The sequence below is a fragment of the Aspergillus caelatus genome (genome assembly GCF_009193585.1).
Source record: "Aspergillus caelatus strain CBS 763.97 unplaced genomic scaffold BDV27scaffold_281, whole genome shotgun sequence".
Lineage (NCBI taxonomy): Eukaryota > Fungi > Ascomycota > Eurotiomycetes > Eurotiales > Aspergillaceae > Aspergillus > Aspergillus caelatus.
In genome coordinates, this window is record NW_022475544.1 from 26,637 (window position 1) to 45,035 (window position 18,399).

General features: G+C 46.8%; 6 protein-coding genes across 6 annotated transcripts; 2 read left to right on the forward strand and 4 right to left on the reverse strand.

Annotated features, from left to right (window-relative positions):
- Nucleotides 1-363: 363 nt before the first annotated feature.
- BDV27DRAFT_162910 (SCF ubiquitin ligase complex subunit HRT1) lies at nt 364-844 on the forward strand (the record flags this gene model as incomplete). The annotated part of the gene is made up of 3 exons (XM_032073470.1): nt 364-556; nt 612-682; nt 746-844. 3 exons carry the CDS (start codon nt 364-366, stop codon nt 842-844), a joined length of 363 nt encoding a protein of 120 aa, XP_031922237.1.
- Nucleotides 845-942: 98 nt separating this feature from the next.
- On the reverse strand, nt 943-1,836 carry BDV27DRAFT_58193 (signal peptidase complex subunit 1). The gene is made up of 3 exons (XM_032077001.1): nt 1,494-1,836; nt 1,369-1,428; nt 943-1,275 (listed from the first exon to the last, which is right to left on the reverse strand). Exons 1-3 carry the CDS (start codon nt 1,539-1,541, stop codon nt 1,075-1,077), a joined length of 309 nt encoding a protein of 102 aa, XP_031922238.1. The 5' UTR covers nt 1,542-1,836; the 3' UTR covers nt 943-1,074.
- On the reverse strand, nt 1,556-3,735 carry BDV27DRAFT_136592 (homoserine kinase). The gene is made up of 3 exons (XM_032068798.1): nt 2,960-3,735; nt 2,535-2,833; nt 1,556-2,474 (listed from the first exon to the last, which is right to left on the reverse strand). The coding sequence occupies exons 1-3, from the start codon at nt 3,381-3,383 to the stop codon at nt 2,133-2,135; spliced, it is 1,065 nt and encodes a 354-aa protein (XP_031922239.1). The 5' UTR covers nt 3,384-3,735; the 3' UTR covers nt 1,556-2,132.
- Nucleotides 3,736-5,398: 1,663 nt separating this feature from the next.
- On the forward strand, nt 5,399-9,807 carry BDV27DRAFT_149827 (magnesium transporter CorA family protein; the record flags this gene model as incomplete). Its single annotated transcript, XM_032071127.1, has 4 exons — nt 5,399-6,789; nt 6,891-7,408; nt 8,017-9,078; nt 9,134-9,807. 4 exons carry the CDS (start codon nt 5,399-5,401, stop codon nt 9,805-9,807), a joined length of 3,645 nt encoding a protein of 1,214 aa, XP_031922240.1.
- A 252-nt stretch (nt 9,808-10,059) lies between these two features.
- On the reverse strand, nt 10,060-11,790 carry BDV27DRAFT_58242 (splicing factor ESS-2 family protein). The gene has a single exon (XM_032077002.1). It carries the CDS (start codon nt 11,671-11,673, stop codon nt 10,240-10,242), a length of 1,434 nt encoding a protein of 477 aa, XP_031922241.1. The 5' UTR covers nt 11,674-11,790; the 3' UTR covers nt 10,060-10,239.
- A 137-nt stretch (nt 11,791-11,927) lies between these two features.
- BDV27DRAFT_136595 (uncharacterized protein) lies at nt 11,928-15,453 on the reverse strand. The gene is made up of 2 exons (XM_032068799.1): nt 14,546-15,453; nt 11,928-14,488 (listed from the first exon to the last, which is right to left on the reverse strand). The coding sequence occupies exons 1-2, from the start codon at nt 15,015-15,017 to the stop codon at nt 12,555-12,557; spliced, it is 2,406 nt and encodes an 801-aa protein (XP_031922242.1). The 5' UTR covers nt 15,018-15,453; the 3' UTR covers nt 11,928-12,554.
- Nucleotides 15,454-18,399: the final 2,946 nt, after the last annotated feature.

Genomic DNA, 18,399 nt, shown 5'->3' on the forward strand with positions numbered 1-18,399 from the left:
CCTCTGTCCAGCTGAGGTGCAAACCAAACCAAACAAAAGCCCAACAAGGTGTACTGTGTGGAACGAAGACTTCAAAGGACCACTTTCACTCTTCTGCCATCTTGTCTGAAACCCTATACAAGGTGCGTATAAAAAAAAGGGGGAAAATTTCATACCACTTAACCTGCAGAATCATTCAGTTTACATACGTCAGCTAGCCGTCCTCACCGCAACATCTGGTTATCGCAAGTTACTTCGCTACGACGTAATCAGCATACATCTATGCCCCTCCAAGCCTTCTTGCCTTGGGTTGCTAAACATTTACAACAGCTTTATTGCAACAAACAGGCCCAGTAAGCCAAGACAATCAAGCAGGCATCAAAGATGGCGGATGTGGAGATGAAAGAAGCTTCGGCTGGTGCTTCAGCCAAGGGAAAGGGAGCATCTAAGACTTCCGAAGGTGCGAGTGATGGCAAAAAGAAGTTCGAAGTTAAGAAATGGAATGCGGTAGCCTTATGGGCGTGGGATATCGTTGTCGACAATTGTGCCATTTGCCGTAATCATATCATGGACCTGTGTATGATCTCTGCTCTTCGCTACAGCAGAAGTAAAACTAAACATGAGTGTTTTAGGTATCGAATGTCAAGCAAACCAAGGTTCATCTACGACCGAAGAGTGTACAGTCGCTTGGGGGATTTGCAACGTGAGTCCAGATGTCCCAAGCTTTTTGACAAACTCAATATTGACCCAACTTTCTCTTCTCTAGCACGCGTTCCATTTCCACTGCATATCCCGTTGGCTGAAAACTCGCCAGGTTTGCCCCTTGGATAACCGAGATTGGGAATTTCAGAAGTACGGCCGGTGAACGCGGTTTTATAGAGGATCTTCTGATTGCCGAAGCTTCCACCTACATGGTGCCACGGATTTTTATATGCAAGAGGCGGGCAAGAAATGATCTGGATGGCGTTCAGGTTTGTTTTTCGCACCTTTGCGGTGGTTACTCTGATGATAAATGCGGCTTCTTGGTTGTGTAGAGTTAAATAGTGTCCGATTCGATATCTTCCGAGTCAATCCCCCCTGAATCATGCTTGTACTTCATGCCACTTGAGTTCCATCTACCATGACCTGTGCGCCACCAACTCTCCCGGCCGACGGAATGAGCCATTTCTCAGGGCTCTTATTGTACATAGGCCAAGGAGGGATAACAGCCAGTCCAGTTACCAGTGTACCTGCCAAGCCGACCCAGAGTGTGAGATGTATATCCCGGTAAATATATCCGGCGAGGAAAGCAACAACCTTGACATGACCGAGCGTAAGCGAATGATGTCCATCTTATTAATGCTAACCATATTTGGTGAAAGAAACATTAGGAATAGGCTAGTACTATACCCCAGATATAATTAAAAGAGCCGTAGACAATATTTCAGCCATGCGCTGGCCATGGAAGTCCTATCCATGTAGAGTTGCCTGGTTATCATCTAATACGAACGGACTGGGGGTAGTGACAAACATACTATCTGGCCTTCGAAGATATCCTGGACAGATGCAAGAACATCATCCATGGTGAAAGATTGTCTGGTAACTGGTTTGGTATTTTTCCCCCACCAAACGAAAAAAAAAAAAAAAAAAACGAATCAAGGATAGAAGTAATAACTAAGGTATGGTTAAACACTTAAACAAATGATAACTATGAATGCTGAAGATGACAGTTGGAATCCCTAGGTAAAGAGCTGTGAGTGCTAAATGGGGAGGCGGAGATTAACCGTCCAAGTCGGCCTTTACCGCCTTGGCCAAGATGACCAATTTGGGGCACTTCAATGGGGCAGTATGCTCTTGAGAGGAACCAGAAAACGAAGGAGAGGAACTACTAAAAGTATAAAGGAAGGAATATAGTAAAATAAAAGTAAAGTAAAGGGCAAAAATCCAGAGCACCCACAACTTCTCTTTATACTTCTCTAAGAACCCTGCCTGTCGGTAATTTTGTTAAAAAATAAGCTGACTTCACCCGTCCCTTACCAACTCGGCCATGGGAAGAACCACTCTGACGATATCCCCTTCAGAACGTAGCCATGGTTATGATAAACGGAATATTCATTCCTCGCCCCTGATTATCCCTATCTAGGGGCACATAGGACGAAAGGTATGCAATGATATTAATAATGCACCGTAGCCCCGTCCTGGGCAGGCTCAAGGAGCTTCCATTGGCAGGTTATATTATTGGAAGCAAAGTTAGCAATAATACGGTCTGCAATCTCAGTGAACCTATCCGTAGCCAAAGCTAAGATTGTTGGCCCTGCTCCCGATAAGCATATTCCAAGCAGACCCGGCTGCGTGTTCGGGTTCATAGATTGGAGTATTTCCGTTAGACCTGGGATAAGGGTCTTCCGATATGGCTGATGAACCTTGTCTTGCATGGCTAGATAGATCATATCTGGATCGGGAGGAGATGTGCCCAATGCTGCAGGGAGCAAGGCAGCACGTTGTAGGTTGAAGACCTATAGCGGATACATTAGTTCTGAGGAGCTTTGTCTGGAAAATGGGAAGGGCGAGCTTACAACATCGGCTCTTGAATATGCAGTGGGTAGGACACCTCGTGCATTGGCGGTTGGCACCACAAAATCTGGGATAATTGCGATAGCCTTGATCTCCTTGGCCCACTGAAACTTCCTATAGTGGCCGATACCAATTGGAGGCTCCGGAGGCCGTATGCCAGTATCGATACCCCCCGCCGGGGCGGGTAAAACTTCACTCAGTGGAATCTCTATGCGAGCTATATCTTCAGGCTTGAGTTCATTCAAGTAAGTTCCGACGAAACCCCCAAAGAGAGAAGCAGCGACATTGTCCGGGTGCCGCTCTGTTGAGGAGTAAGTTAATCAATCGAGAAGCTAACAGCAATAAGACAACCAATTTTTCATATTGGAGGGGTCGGTTTGCAAAACAGCCACAAGGGACCATATAGTAAGTTAAATGACAAACTTACCGATCATCAAGCAATAATCCAGTAGCCGTTCCTTGCTCAATCCGAGGCGGCCTACTTCGTTGCCCAACATCACACCGGCCACCACTGCAGTACCAGACGAACCGAGACCCCGACCCAGAGGAATAGGATTTACAATATGGACATGGGTCTCCGCAGGGAATGCTCTCTGATCATGGCATCGAAGTACATACAGAGCTACACGGGTGATCAAGTTCACCTCCGGATCCAGACTGATCTCTTCCGCGCTGTTGCTTTGATCATCATATGTGACGACGCAATTCAGAGGATGTTGTGAGGCTTTGGCGGAATCAATAGTGACATGGAGTTCAAGGTGGAGCGACAATGCCAGGCCGATCACATCAAATCCAGGACCGATATTGGCAGATGAACAGGGCGTTTTGATAACGAATGGGGAAGAAGCCATTGTGGGAAAAAGAGAAGTGTGAGGGAGCTCTCTCTGTCTCTCTCTCTCTCTGTCTCTCTCTCTCTCTCTCTCTCTCTCTCTCTCTCTCTCTCTCTCTCTCTCTGTGTGTGTGTGTGTATGTGTGTGTCTTACTCTCCCTCTCAGTTGTTTCTGGTCTTTTTCTTTTCTTTCGTTCGTTCTTTCTTTCTTTTGGCTGGACGAAAGGGTTTGCACAGGAAATTGGTTTATTCAACAAAGTGAAGAGATGATTTTAACCTGTAATACCAACACAATTTGAAACACTGCTCTTTTCTGAGTATTTAGATATGTATGTAATTTGAAAGATATCTGCCACCGGTGAGGAGTATGACTCTTTCACTCAGTTTCTTGGCATGCCCAAAGGAAAAATATTCGCCGATTTCGGGACAATAGAAGAAGGTAACGCTGTCGGTTAGTATGCCCGTTGGGCATAAGGCCAAGCTATAAGACTATCCCCCTTCAGACTAGATCTAGATTATCCAACACAAGGAGATTCCAATCAGAAGTGTCCGATATTCAACACTTAACGATCCATCCCATGAGCTGCACGTCATGCAGAACAATTGTACACCAATCAAATGATATATATACCTATTTCAAACCCCAATCAAATAATCTTCAATCGACACACACGCTGGAAATGCTCGCTTCAGTATGGGGCGAAACTTCAGCACTAGGTACGGGTGCTGCCTAAAAATGGCTCCCATATCGATCAAAAATCGCTTGTAAAATCTATTACAATAAATGGAGATGCTGATATCTGATTTTTCCAATTACATCTGATACTAGCTGACGGCGCCATCTTCACCAAATAGTATTAAATGCTACCTTGGATTTTATTTATAATCATACCACGAATGACCTTCATTTCAAACCTAGTACATAATTCAGCGGAGGGTGGCCGAATAGTAACAGACTAACTCCGTACATACGGGTAGATACTCGTAGTGCGGTGGCTCTGGACTTTTACCCCCAAGCGGAAATTTCTACCCGCGCCCCTCTTTTCTTTTCCTTTTTTTTTTTTTTTTTCCCTCTTGACGCCTCAGCTTTCTTTTTAAAGACGGCAAGTTCCCTTTCTGCTGTCGTCTCTTGAGACAGCTCATCTCGATTCACCTCTGTAGGTGACCAACTACCTCTTGCAGGTTTTCATCCTCTTTTCCCTTCCCTCCTCTTTATTTTTGTTTCTTCTCCATTGTCCGTGTGATCTGTCATCCATCGCCTAACACATTGTCGTTGGGCCTCCCGTCGATACCCGTGTATATCTTTTTTTGGGAACAACATATTATTTGCGACATCAGAGTTTGGTCTCGAACCCCGCCACTCATCTGTGAACACATCAGCCTATCTGCACCAAATCCCAGAACATCAGATCTTGAAACTTTCCTAGTGTCCTACCCTTTCTTTGGACTCTTTTTACGATTCTTATTTCAATCATATTATTATTATTATTATTATTATTATTATCATCATTAGTGTATAGACCCGCTCTTTCAACGCCAATCATCCCGGAGCCTCTGGGTTTGTCAAATTTATTGATAGGAAGTCTTGCGGTGAATTGAAGGACTCTTTGCTAAGAGCTTACCCTGTCAACTCACCACTTCCCTGCCAATCTGGAGCGGCAGAGCTCCTCTTCGCACCACTCAGTCAAGTTGGCGGGCATTCACTATTATCAGTCCTCTTTCCTCCACCCTCTTCTGGGCCCTAAGTTCAGGGTCTTCTGCGGGGGCGATACCAGACCCCCATAACCGGTCTTCCAGCAAAGTTTGAGGCTGACACACGGCAGCGCGTCGGTAATGCCAGGCCCTTGCGAGGGGTCTGGCTGATGGACGGAGGAGCAATTGCCCTTGGGACTTGTACATCCGCCTTCGCCTTATTGGAAGGCATCGATAACAGTTGAGGCATTTCGCGCGAATACGCCTTTGTTGTCTCCGCAGACTGCCACGTTTTAGATTGGCAAACCTGGTGTATATTCTGATTGACGGCCAGTGTCACAAAAAATGTCTGAATCACCCAAGTCAGAAAAGTACATGTTTTTAAGCAGATTCAGCACGCCAGTGCCTGAACTGGATGACCATCGGTTTCAATTGGGTCCACCCCGTATCGAAGCTACCCCCGATATGTCCCTTAGTCGGCAGAATACCACACCGCAGAATCTGAGTATGGAGATGCCACAGCGTTCAGATCTGCTTCAAGTTCAGGATGCTCTTCGAGAAGCGGGGCCATTTTCTCGGGACTTTGAGCAAGCAATATCAGACGATGATCGATCAGTTAAGGACGTTAATGGGTTGGGACGACGCTTCTCCCTTGATCCAACCGGAAATATCCGTCAGGCTCGTACCTTTAGCCGTACGCATCAGGATATTGCAAATATGTCGAGGGATTCTTCGGTTTCAGCTAGATCAACATCTCCGCCCAATTCAGTCGAAGCTTTTGCAGACCCACGGCGCCGGGAGCGTGCCAACACTCTTGAGAGCCATGCAGCACCAGACTTGGAAGCTATCCTACAGCGTACTGTGTCTGGTGGCACACACCCTCGCCGCCCAACCTTCAGTAATGCAAGTGCCATTAGACCTCAACCTGGTGATATCCAATTAGATTCGCCTGAGGATACATGCATCCCCCCCTTTGAACAACTGGGCAGAATTCCGGTGATTGACTATGAAGAGTTAGAGGAGTTTGTGGCTCTTAATCAGAAGACAAAACCTGTTACAATGCGGCGCAAGTACAGCCTTAGCTCTCAGAGCAAGAAGTCTCGTGTTTTCTACGATCTTCGCCCGAATGCCCAGAAATCCGAAATCCATGACGCAAAGCGCTCATCAGATGACTTTGCCGGACACGAATTGGAAGACAGCGATGAAGTCTTTGCGGATGCTGTCAACGAAAAAGAATTAGTCGAGAATCTCAAGAATGAGAATGAGCCGACTCGGTTCGGCTTCTTCTCTTCCGAGTCACAGAGTACTGTACACGCTGCAGAGCTGGGCGACTTGGTTCTCCCTGGGGACACCTTTCGAGACCTCTTCCAACTTGGCCCGGAAGGAGGTGTTTGGTGGCTCGATGTTTTGAATCCAACTGAAGCCGAAGTTGGTGCTCTTTCGAGAGCCTTTTCAATCCACCCACTGACGACGGAAGATATTTTAACCCAGGAGGCTCGAGAGAAAGTTGAGCTATTCAAGCAATATTATTTTGTGTGCTTCCGGACGTTCTACCAGATGGACAAGACAAGCGAGCGCTTCATGGAGCCGGTCAACTTTTACATGGTCGTCTTCCGCGATGGTGTGTTATCGTTTTCTTTTACGGAGAATCCCCATGCTTCGAATGTCCGGAGGAGAATCGGGAAGCTTCGTGACTATGTGTCACTTAGTAGTGACTGGATTTGCTATGCCATGATGTAAGCACACCCCTATGCCGCTTTTCCTTCTTTCTAAGCCCATGCATGTTACCTTACCGCCATCTAGCTGCCTGTATGTGAAATTCTAATGTATGGCGCAGTGACGACATTGTGGATAGCTTTGGTCCTGTAATCCGCGAAATTGAGGTCGAGTCTGAGGCGATTGAAGATCTTGTCTTCATCGCACGCATGGACGATTTCGAGTCATTCTTGCCACGAATTGGTGGCTTGCGCAAAAAGGTCATGAGCTTGATGCGCCTCTTGGGTGGCAAGGCAGATGTTATCCGAGGTTTCTCTAAACGCTGCAACGAGCAGTACTCAGTAACACCGCGTGGTGACATTGGCCTTTACCTGGGAGATATCCAGGATCACGTAGTGACCATGATGTCTAACTTGGCCCATTTTGAGAAGATGCTCAGCAGATCACACACCAACTATCTTGCGCAGCTGAACGTCACAAACCTAGTGTTGGGAAACCACGTCAACAAGATCCTCAGCAAGGTGACCCTCATTGCAACCATGTTAGTTCCTATGAACCTTATCTGTGGTCTTTTCGGCATGAACGTCACAGTCCCTGGTCAGGGCCAGGAAGGCCTTGCGTGGTTTTTTGGCATCGTCGGTGTGATCGCAGCAGTAGTCATTATCAGCGGCATTGCTGCTCGCTGCTATAAGCTTGTATAAGATCCAAATTGACCTTGCCTGTTCGAAATCTTACGGGCTGTCAAAAATAGTATTCATGCGTATATAGATATCTAGATTCAATTTGGGAATAAAACAGGTCTCCTAAGCTTTCCGAGAACCCCGAAGGTGGCTGTTGTGGCTGGCTGGTTGATGTGGCGCACGCAGTCCAACTACTCGGAGCGTACACGCAAAGAATGCCTCCATACATGCCGAAAGCCAGAATGAGCCCAACACTGCCAAGCTAAAATACTTTGTATATAAAATTTAACTTCCGAATGAGCTTGAATTAGTTCGTGGATGACGTTTGCTCCTGCCACCTTTCCCAACTTTCGCTTACGACTCGGCAGACCTCGGCTGTGAGAGGAAGTCGTCGCCTCGTCTTCACGACGCCTCCCCTTGCTCTTCTTCCTTTTATATTACACAACCCAGAGCCAAATTTTTACTAGTTGTCCATGCGACCTAAGCTCGCACCTTGGTTGTGCTGTTTTGCTCCACGCATCAGCGCAATTGTTTATCATATAGTCTGTCTGTCTCTTTGGACCACAGGTTTAGGCCATGCCGCAGATCTCACCTCTCTGGCTCCTGAAATCCATAGTAACTTGACCTTTAATGACGGTGACCCCCATTTCCCCTTCCCATTAGGGTCTTACAATGGTCTAGTGGTTGAAGACGATGTGGACGACGCTGGAGATTTGCGAGGTCTAGATATTGTCCGCAGGGCTCCTACTGAGGTCTCATCACTAGGCAATAATCAATACCAAAAGGGCGAAGTTAAATTAGGCGAAACCCAGTGGTGGTACTTCCCAAAGAATTCTGTAAATGGTAAGAATACCAATAAGACATCTGAGGGACCAACTAGCGACAAATCGAAGCGTATGGAAACCGTCTTCATATCTCTGACAGCATGCTCGAAGCCTAGCTCCAATAAAGTCGGTTCTGACAGTGCTCGAGACCTGCCGCATCTAGAGGTCTACGTCTCTGCATCTGAATCGCTTCAGAAGCCTGGTTCTGGGCAAGAGAGGTCGAATCAAACTAGGTACATGGTCGAAGAGGGTTATATGGGCGCCGCCGTGGAAGTAGTAGGAAATGTTTATATCGGTGTTACTGCACATAACAGCACAGAACATTCTGGGTCCTACAGCTATGAACTGGCGGCTTCAGTTGACGCTTTTTTCCACAGCCTTGCGGACGATTCGGCTTTCCTGTACTTCGTGGATTCGGACACGCGCAGTGCGCTCTTCACCACGGGCAACCTAACGGAGGCAGAACAGGGCTCACAGAGCTACAACAATTGGATGGACATTGCACCGCCGTACACAATGTTTGCGAATAACATTAACGACACAGCCATCTCTGGCTTACACCATTCCTCCTGTGCGCTCGATCGCCTCGCTCAAATAGGCAAAGGTGATAGTAACATCAAAGCAAGCATGACGAGCAGAGGACCCGGCAATAAACCCAAGGAGCAGTTATATATCACGGGGCTCAACCAAAGTTCGACATATGAAGGGATTTTAGTACTGGATGGCAATTCTACCGTTTCTAGAAACGGCGTCATTGGCGGCGGCGGAAAACTATGGAAACCAATCACCTTCTCAACTAAAGCAGGTAATTAATTTCCTTTCGGCGTAATCGGGGGTGTAAAGGTTACTGACAAAAAAAGATGGCAATTGTGCGCTCCTTTACAACCTGCCATTTTGCAATGAAGTGGCATATGCAGTGCCTTCGAATCCTACTTTCAACTTAGATGACCTCCGTTCAATTTACGATGACAATGCCGCCGCACTGTATAAGAACTTTTCTTACTCTCTGGAGCAGATCCAATGTAATGCTACAAATGAGACTCGGTTCTCTTTGGCGGTGGGATGCGATGATTGTGCCAGAGCATACAAACAGTGGTTATGCGCCGTAACCATCCCTCGGTGCGAAGACTTTTCAAGCACTGGCACATTTCTCCAGGTCAGAAACGCTGGACAGAAGTTCATCAATGGAACCTCGCTCAGTGACCACACATTGCGGTTGGATGTCTCGACGAATCGGTCCCGAAATTCGCTGATTGACAAAGAGATCCGACCAGGACCCTACAAGGAGATTCTTCCCTGCGAGGACACCTGCTATAACCTCGTCAAGAGCTGTCCAGCTGCTCTGGATTTTAGCTGCCCACAGGGCAGATGGCTCACTTCCACGTACGGCAAACGCGGTCCTGACGATCTTGTCACCTGCAGTTGGGTAGGCGCAGCGTACTTCATGGGCGCCGGAGATAAAATAAATCCTTTGCGGCCGGTTTTATTTGCACTTGTAACTGTCTGGCTTTCATATTGGGCTTTTGGCGGTTAGTGAACTAGTACCATGCTTGTATAGTGTGGGACATCAACCCTTTCTCAATGGGAATCTCGTCATTTTGATCAACTTCTGTCTATTACTCGTGAGTGATTGTGTCATATGTTCATGTAACCAGATAGCCTTGGTCAATATAAAATTTTCTGTTTGCAGTTGGTTCCCTCGGTATGGCCACTGTCTATATTCAACTAGACATTGTATCTTCAAGGTCAGGAAAGAGAGTGGATAACTCTAATGGGAAGCATTTATAAATCAGGCGCGAAGGAGACAACTTTTTTAGGTTATGGCTATCTAAGCATCATAAATTAGAACATCTTCTCACAACCTAAGCGGTATAGGAGCAGGAAACAACGCCGGTCACCATGGTATCTTTGAAGCGCCATTAGTCCAGAGATCATATGTAATTACTTTTCAACAGGCAATTCGTATCTATTTGGCTCTCCGTGGAGTCGGAGTCCACACATTCTTCAGGTTCGATGAAGACGACTCCGTCGGCCGAGGAGTGTTCCCCATACGATGTAATAGTTTTTGTGCCGCTGGAGTCAACAACTTGCTTGATCCACCTCCTCCCACTGTTGCTCTGCCAGGCATGCGTAATCCAAAGTCTAGCCGGGGGCTACTGGCGAACCGCGGCGTCATGGTAACCGGTGATTTAGTCTCTTGCGTAACTTTCTCCGCTCGTTTCTTTCTGGCAACGCGGTCTACTATACGATGGTGTAGATCTTCGCGCCTTCGGTTCTCCTTGATTTGAAACGGATTTGGGGTTTTATCGGTTGTACCCAACAATCGAAGGCCCTTGGAAAAGTCCGTATGACTGTCTTTTGACACGATATTTTTTGGGTAATCTGGTTCATCTTCATCCACGAAGGCGTACCCATTCACTCGTGGCGTCTCACTCCCGCTATAGCCCGCCTCTGAATTAGTAGGGTGGGGATGTCCGGCAATAGCATCCTTAATAGCAGAAATCGATGGCGAGGGCGGAAGCGCGCCTCGATCTTGGGCAGCTTGAAGCCCCTCATCTGGTAGCCGGGTATTATGGTACACCACCCGCTTGGGCCCTGCCCGTGAGGACGCTTCTGCTTTCTCCTGGAACGTCTCGAGAGTGTCCTCAACAGACGAGGGCATGAACATGAGAGAATTCTCCGGTCTGGCCTTCCATGAGTCCGGTTTCGCGGGCCGAGAGTCAAGGTCCTTCTGAGTGACTATTTGCTTGTCCTGATAGGGATTGAGACCCTGTTCCTCAACCCGTTTTGCTTCCCGTTGATGATGGGCAATCTGTCGCGCGGACGGGATCTTGTTGCCGCTCCAGATCCATGCATATTTTTTTCGACGTTTCGTATTTTGCTTATCTAGCAGCTTATTGAAGGACTCGTTATCTTCGCTGGTGTATTTCGCTTGGAAATCGAGCAGCCCCAGGTTGGACAGGCTCGGAATATTATTATCTTTCAAATGCTGAGCCGTTGATGAGGAGGCCATGGACATGATTGACATTGGCGTATCCCCACCCCAACCCGTAGGAGTATCCTCTGCATGCCTTACTTCTGTAGGGTTGTTTGTTATTATGGAATTCGATGATCCAGGACGCTTCCGAGCTCTTTCCGGAGTCAACATCAAGTCGCTAAGTCTTTTCTTAGACGTAGCAATCCATTCTTCGTCTCTCGAGTCGAGTGCTTCGAGGTACTCTTGCTTCACTTGTACCTCCAGAAGCCCCGGGAAATAGTCTCGCGCAATGATGTCAGATAAGGTATTTGTATAGACGTCTTCATCGAGGACAGTAGCAGGTCGTTTGATGCGTTTCGGGGGAGGGGGCATTAGACTGGTTTCGATGTGGCGCTTAGCCAAAGCTTGCGACGAGGAAGACATTACAGCGAAGGGTAGCCGAGGGCCTAGTAAGATCAACGCAAAGAAATATGATCTTGGTCAGCTGAAAAACCCGTGGAGAACATGATACTAGATGGGGGATGGATGGATGATGTGATATGTAAGTGAACTATTGAATGTAGGACAGAGAAAGAGCGGCAGAACTGAGGGTGAGGCGGTGAGCGTTGATTAGTGACGACATTTTGTGAAACTAGTTTCTGCTTATAGTTCGCTGGGATACACTCAGGGTTCAATTATCTGGTCAAGTAACTTTTGGATATGACATAAAGTGTCCTATTGAATCAGGTACACGAAGTTCTTCTTGAAACACACAATGGCTTAGTAGATGACGCCTTCGCTTCTTCATTGTCCACCACAATCTGGACAGAAAACACCCAGACCAATATACCGCCCTCCTCTATATAACAAGACCATATCCGTATTCATCAAAAGATGAACTTGCCAAGCAACAAGGAAACGCAGAGAAAGAATGATGCCTGAAAAGACCTAGATGCAAAGCGAGGAACTTTCGAGCGAATGCTATGCAACCAAAACCCATTCGGATCCTTTTCCCAATACTTCATACCAGAAAAACACCTAACAGAAATTTTCGTTCCTGTGGAAAAAGTAGCCGCTCAAAATGCAAAACGAAAGTCTGGAGTAAATCGCAGATGAGAAAAGAATGAGTATAGAACGGCTAACAATTGCAGAAAGACATATTGGAAGGGATAACAATGAAGAAGGGAAATTTGCAGAAAGAACAAGTGAAAAGTCATCATGTCGTTGAGGAGATCTATGGGTGATTGGTATGAAAGTGTGAAGGAGCAAGATAAAGGAAAAGAACATTATGTCCAAGTTACGCTTCAGGACTGGGGATGGTGCAACTACAGCACGTTAGTGGAAGTTGCGGGAGATGGAAAGAGCGAGTACGATGCTCTGCCCTTTCGCCGATGTGTTCCTCTGATAGGGACTTCAGCCTTGGTCGCCTCTACTTCAGATGAGGATTTTGCGCGATCCTGAATAGCAGGGCCCGGATTTGGTATGAGCCCAGCTGATTCAAGGATCAAACTGCTGTCAGCGCGAAAGGCAACCTGGGTCTCGATATCTTTTGCCAGGCTTTTCGTTTGACGATGGTAAGAAGTCGACTCTGGTTGTCCAGGCCCGGAGGGCAGAGAGTGATCGCCTAAGGTGGCTTGGTCCATCGTGGATAACTCTCGGCTATTTGCCAAGCTGTGCACAAGCTCCGGAACACTAGTAGTCGAGACGGAAGAGCGGTGCTTGCGGACAATTGATGCCGCACGGGATAAGATTAGGCTCTCTTCAGAGTTGCATTTGCTGATCGGAGAGAAACTACTGCGGGGAGAGACAGGCTGCTCCATGGGTTGGATCACCCCTTGAGAGCAGAAGGAGAAGTGCCGATCTGATTCAGCATCGCCTGCCAGGTACTCCTCATATAGGGTATCATGTGTCATGTGTTTTCCCAGGGTCGATGGAAACATTGAAGAACTGACTGGCTGGAAATAATCGCTGTTCCGCTGAGAGACGCTTTCCTCAATTTCGTAACTTGCGGTGGACGGAGTTAAGGAAACTTGCGCGCTAGGAAACGAAGGAGGCGGACTAGGCTCCAGATCCAATCCAGGAACTGTGGAAGTGCTCAAATGCGCGGCCGGGAGCAGGTGAATTTTGTCGGCCTCATTCACCGGATCGACCTGGGAGCTCGTGATGGGGACGTCAATTGGGTCCTGCTGTGGTTCATCGAACGAATTACGAGCCCAGTCGAAGTTACAATTTGACTCTGCTGCATGCTCATAACAGTAGTCAATGTCAGCATCCCAAGACTCATAGATGGTCTCATATGTTGCTCTTCGACGAACGGACGCTGTTCTCTTCACCATTCCGTCTAGTCTTTGGTCGTGCGGCGGTGCCCCGTGCTGACGATATTGAGGAAGCGTAGGAGAGCCGAGAGCCTCGGCAACCTTCTTCGACAATTCTTCAGTCACGTATACGGATAGATTAGACTTAGGCCTGACTACAGAGGTGCTCTGCAGCTCAGTTGGGGGTGAGCTTAGCCGAGACTGGGAACGCGAGTTTGTTTCCTCTACACTAGAGTCCAAAGTTTCCCTTGAATGGGTAGCCTCCTCTTCTTCTGGAAGGACATCAAGATCGGAGGACATGTTGGTGAATGACATAGACGAAGTTCTGATATCAATCGTGTCTTTTTGAGCGTTGGGAATGATGTCCTGTTCAATGGTCGGTAGGAAGATGCTTTCAACGTTCATATGGAGTAAACGGCGTTCTTGGGATTCGTCGTCGTCGTTTGAGTAGACATGTTCTGGGTACGTGGCTGGGGACGACAGACCCAGTATCTCGTCAATGGCACGAGGAGCTGGTTCAGATATTTCCGGGGATGCCGCCAACCCGGGCGGCGTAGTTGCGCCAACTCTGGGATATGGCCGAGAAAAGTTCTCACAGACTCGTGACTCCCTCCTTAGCCTATCATCCTGCTGCTTGGGGCTCGCTGCTGACGACGATGTTCCTGGCGACCCAGGAGGGCTAATCGAAGCGGGAACAGCGTGGTCCCTTGCAATGCTTGTCCCGCAATTGGCGAGGTTCTCGGATGAGAAGTCACGAAAATGAAGATCTTCCGCGCGGATACCCTTAAGTCCCGTGACAGGTCTTTGAGAGGCACGGATGGCGGAGAATTCAGTGACCAGGTCATTTTCCCGGGCCCTATCCATTGCCTGGAAATGGGATGGACTTGTATGAGTTAGGTGGTGGAAGTCAAAGGGATCCGAAATAAGATTTTTCAATTGTTCGTCTGCAACAGATCAGCTATGAGTACCAGATTATGCCATTCGCGTAAAGGTGCGCTTACGAGCATCGCTCTGCCGCGACCTGTGGTGACGGCTGAATAGGTCTGAGACCTCAAACCGGGATTTCTCGCGCTCTAATTCATCCTCTTCATCCAGCGTGGCAACGATGTTGAATTTACTTCCCTGGCGACGAAGGATACGGCTTCCGCGCGAGAAAAGTGATTTGGTCATACTCTCCTGCCGCTCCGAGCGGACACCGGTCGGATTAGTTCGTTCATCTTGAGATGAGGGCAGCGAGGCAGCATCCATAGATGTCATGGAGGAGGCGGGGGAGCGGCGTGATGATGTGGTGGAAGTAGTTGTATTGCTCCGGGAACGACTGCTGAAGACAGACAGACGTTTGGGGCTCTGGGTGTGGACAGTTGATCGAGAGCGGATATGAATTGAATGATCAGGAGCGTCATTGTTGGACACTCTGTTATTGGGTTGCTCTGAGTCCGCCATGGCTCGTGGGGCAGAGCTGGAGGTTTGCATAGTAGACTGTTATCGCAGTCTAATTGGCGAGGTCGAAGGGGAAAAATACAAGCTGATAGTCAAGCATGTAATTGCAATATGCCGGACCTGGCTAGGACCATGGTAGAAGATAATAAGAGTGAATTGAACGATGAGATAGGTAAAGCTGGCTAGGGATCAGGAGCAACGGGACATGACACCTCCTAGTGGAAGGGTTTCTGAAGTGTTTTAGATTTAGATTTAGATTTTAGGGGCAAGGCCACTCGGCGAGGAAAGACTGAATCATAAATTTGGAAGTTGGAAGATATGAAACGAAGCAACAATTATCACAGCAGAAGAGAAGATGCATGAAATAATGGGGAAGTGGCTCTAGCGAGTAAAAGGATCGTGATAGTGAATACTCCGTACAGAGGGGAAAATGGTATATAGGAGAGAAGTTGAGTGAAGGACAGTAAAAAAAAGATGGTGGAGGTTTAGAATCAATAGATAAAGAACGAAGCGGATCGATAAATGGTTAGTCAATGGATGTTCTGGGGGAGGAGGGGAATGACAATGTCAATAATAAGAGGAATTAAGGGAGGGAACTAACAATTATTAGTATAGTTCGACGGTTAGAAAGGATGGAGAAGAAGTATCCAAAACACAAAAATAAAATAAATAAAAATGGGGGACGGACGTTAGCTTTCCTTTCCTTTCCCTTTCCCTTTTTTTTTTTTTTTTTTTTTTTCCTTACGAAGCCGACGGTCAATTATATACGGAGTATGACATAGTATAACTTTATAAATATGCCAAAAGCAGAGGAAAAAAGGAGAGGAAGAGAAGAGATAATAGAAAAGAAATTACTCTACGATTACGCACCGAACTGGGGGGGCACTAACACAATGTATATTTTATGTGTCTACCTACTTCGTACTTCTTTTAATGATCCCAGTAGCGTCCTTCAATCCATTGACATCCCATAACAGAGGAAGAAAAAACTCTCGAAGAACAGGAAGAAGAAGAAGAAGAAAAGGGAAAAGGGCAAGAGAAAACACCGGACACCGCTCACCAAGCTGCATGTCGTGGAGACGATCAAATCAGGAGATTCTAGTCTATTGAGACTAAAAGTTGTTCGCACAGACACCTAGGAACCTAGACACGCAGGACGCAGGTACACACAACCGCGAACTCAGGTCATAAAATCACAAACCCATGGATCAATTTTTCCCGTGTTGCTGATCGATCGGAATTGGTGCTTACGGGCGAGGGACCTCGAAGTCAATTCCTCCCTTCTCCCCTCAAGGATTTTGACCGGATTGAAAATTAGCGCTAGCCAGGCAGTTCTGACAGGGAATAATACTCTAACCTCGGTAGCTATTACGTTGCCCTTGTCAAGGGTTACCCTGAAAGGACTGCAGATGGAGACCCAGTCTAGTATATTCTGTCAGCTCCTTGTAGGCAAGGGATCGTGAGACTGGAAACGAAAAACAATTATGCCAGTCAGCCACGAGCAATCCCACACGGTGCTTCCCGTTGGGTAAGTATCGACGGTAGATAATTGAGGCTTGTTAGATTAAACATAGGCAACTAGTGACGATGGATAAAGATGATAGAAATAGGAATGGATCCTGCCTACTACTACATGGAGATCATAACGGATGGGCACAATGATCTATCTATCTAGCATCTAGATATGAGCCAAGAAATATATATCTAATAAAGCCATACAATTAATTGTACATCAAACACTTAAAACAACCTGCGGAGGATATGCCGACTTTCTCTTCCCTTGTCCTCCACAGAGGTCTTCAACACCCTTCAAACTTTCAACTTCTTACTGGCTGCATGTACGGAGTATGTGTTTGCAAGAATAACAATTCAAACACTGTCATACAGTATATTACTGCATAAGCCACTTGCCAGGCACTAGTCTTATTGAGAAGTTCCGAGGAAAGGAAGTACTAGTACCCAGCAATACAGTCGGACTGTCAGGCACCGGATCATCATTCGCTTAAAGATGCTGACCCACTCCAACGTCTCTCCACTGGCCCATTAATGTCATTGTCTAGCGTCCTGACTAGACCCAACTTCCCTGCCTGGTTGAACTCTATGCCTGTCCGAGCGGATCCAAGTGCGTTAGCAAGTTACGGAGTAGTAGTACTGGTAAGAGTTAGTAATGCTGTTTTTGTTTCTAATGCGGTCGTGCAGGGAATTGGGTTATTATTATTATTCTTCCTATCCTTCTTCTTCTTCTTCCCTTTTCTTTTTTCCCCAAGAAAGAAAAAGAAAGCAAAGAAAAGAAAAAATCAAGACCCTCTTCCCAGATTATCTACTTATTTGCCTGTTGTGTCCTTAACCCTGTCTGCATACTAGTATTTCCGACCTTTCAGCTTTGAACCTCCGATCTGTAGTGCATCTGTCCATGGAAGGAATAGGATGGCTGTGGTCAGGGTCTATTCCGATGGCTAGCGCCAGTAGTGTCATATCCAGAAGGGTGGTAAACACGCCTTACAGTGGACTGTTGTACGTAGTACTGCCCTGGGATAGCCGTACAGGATACGTATAGCTTAAATTACACGAGGTTAGTTTGCCCTAGTCGGCTCGGGAGTGGTCGGTCAATAATATGCAGATGCGATGAACCAGTACTATGTTGGTTGGGTCGGGGGAGGGATTTAGACGGAACTGTTTTAGGGCTTGAGCCTCGAGGGTTTGATCCCACAGCATCAATTATAAGCAGGCATGCCTCGGGTCAAAGGGGCATGTGCTCTCGCAGTTTAATATCGATCCATACGTATTTTATTTCATCCATGGTAAGGAGTAGAGAGTACAATATCAAAACCCTTTGGATTTCTGTGTGGTATTTCTACTACAGAGCACTTGGTCCTCTTGTCCACATTTGTATCTGGTATGAGGTGTGTATTTACCTATGCCGATACCTTGTACGATTGCCTCCTATCTTGTCTAAATTTACACTATACATACCCACGTCATATCTGCTTGCTGATCACACCGCCAGACAGCATTCCTGTGCCTGTATACCTGCATGCATTAACTGTGCAGGATGGCACGTTCTCTCAGCTTTTCTTTCTATCTACAACTAGTAATGATATTTGCTATTCTTTTTGCTTGATCAGCTACTGTCATTTGTTTTTTACTTGACTTGAGTTCCCTCTCCTTCTTGTATCTCATACATGAATACCGAGCATCCTTAATTAGGTATATTCACAAAAGCACCAATTCTGAAATCCTGTATCAATTACTACTCTTTTCTATTTAGATACATCCGTCTCTATCCTGTACCCGATCTGAAAAAAAAGAAAAGTGCCACACTACTGTCTCAGACACGAACCTTACAGGCAACCCAACCCGTCTCTTCCCAGCCTTAATTATTATTAGTTTTGTTTTGTTTTTTTTTTTTTTTTTT

Bases quoted from the DNA above. Each gene is read 5' to 3' on its own strand.
- BDV27DRAFT_58242 (XM_032077002.1), bottom strand. From the start codon at position 11,673: ATGTCTTCCTCGTCGCAAGCTTTGGCTAAGCGCCACATCGAAACCAGT.
- BDV27DRAFT_136592 (XM_032068798.1), bottom strand. From the start codon at position 3,383: ATGGCTTCTTCCCCATTCGTTATCAAAACGCCCTGTTCATCTGCCAAT. The intron at 2,834-2,959 runs GTAAGTTTGTCA...ACTCCTCAACAG, and splicing joins GGATTATTGCTTGATGATCG to AGCGGCACCCGGACAATGTC. The intron at 2,475-2,534 runs GTAAGCTCGCCC...TATCCGCTATAG, and splicing joins CATATTCAAGAGCCGATGTT to GTCTTCAACCTACAACGTGC.
- BDV27DRAFT_58193 (XM_032077001.1), bottom strand. From the start codon at position 1,541: ATGGATGATGTTCTTGCATCTGTCCAGGATATCTTCGAAGGCCAGATA. The intron at 1,429-1,493 runs GTATGTTTGTCA...CTACATGGATAG, and splicing joins ATATCTTCGAAGGCCAGATA to GACTTCCATGGCCAGCGCAT. The intron at 1,276-1,368 runs GTATAGTACTAG...GGTCATGTCAAG, and splicing joins CTCTTTTAATTATATCTGGG to GTTGTTGCTTTCCTCGCCGG.
- BDV27DRAFT_136595 (XM_032068799.1), bottom strand. From the start codon at position 15,017: ATGCAAACCTCCAGCTCTGCCCCACGAGCCATGGCGGACTCAGAGCAA. The intron at 14,489-14,545 runs GTAAGCGCACCT...GATCTGTTGCAG, and splicing joins GTCGCGGCAGAGCGATGCTC to ACGAACAATTGAAAAATCTT.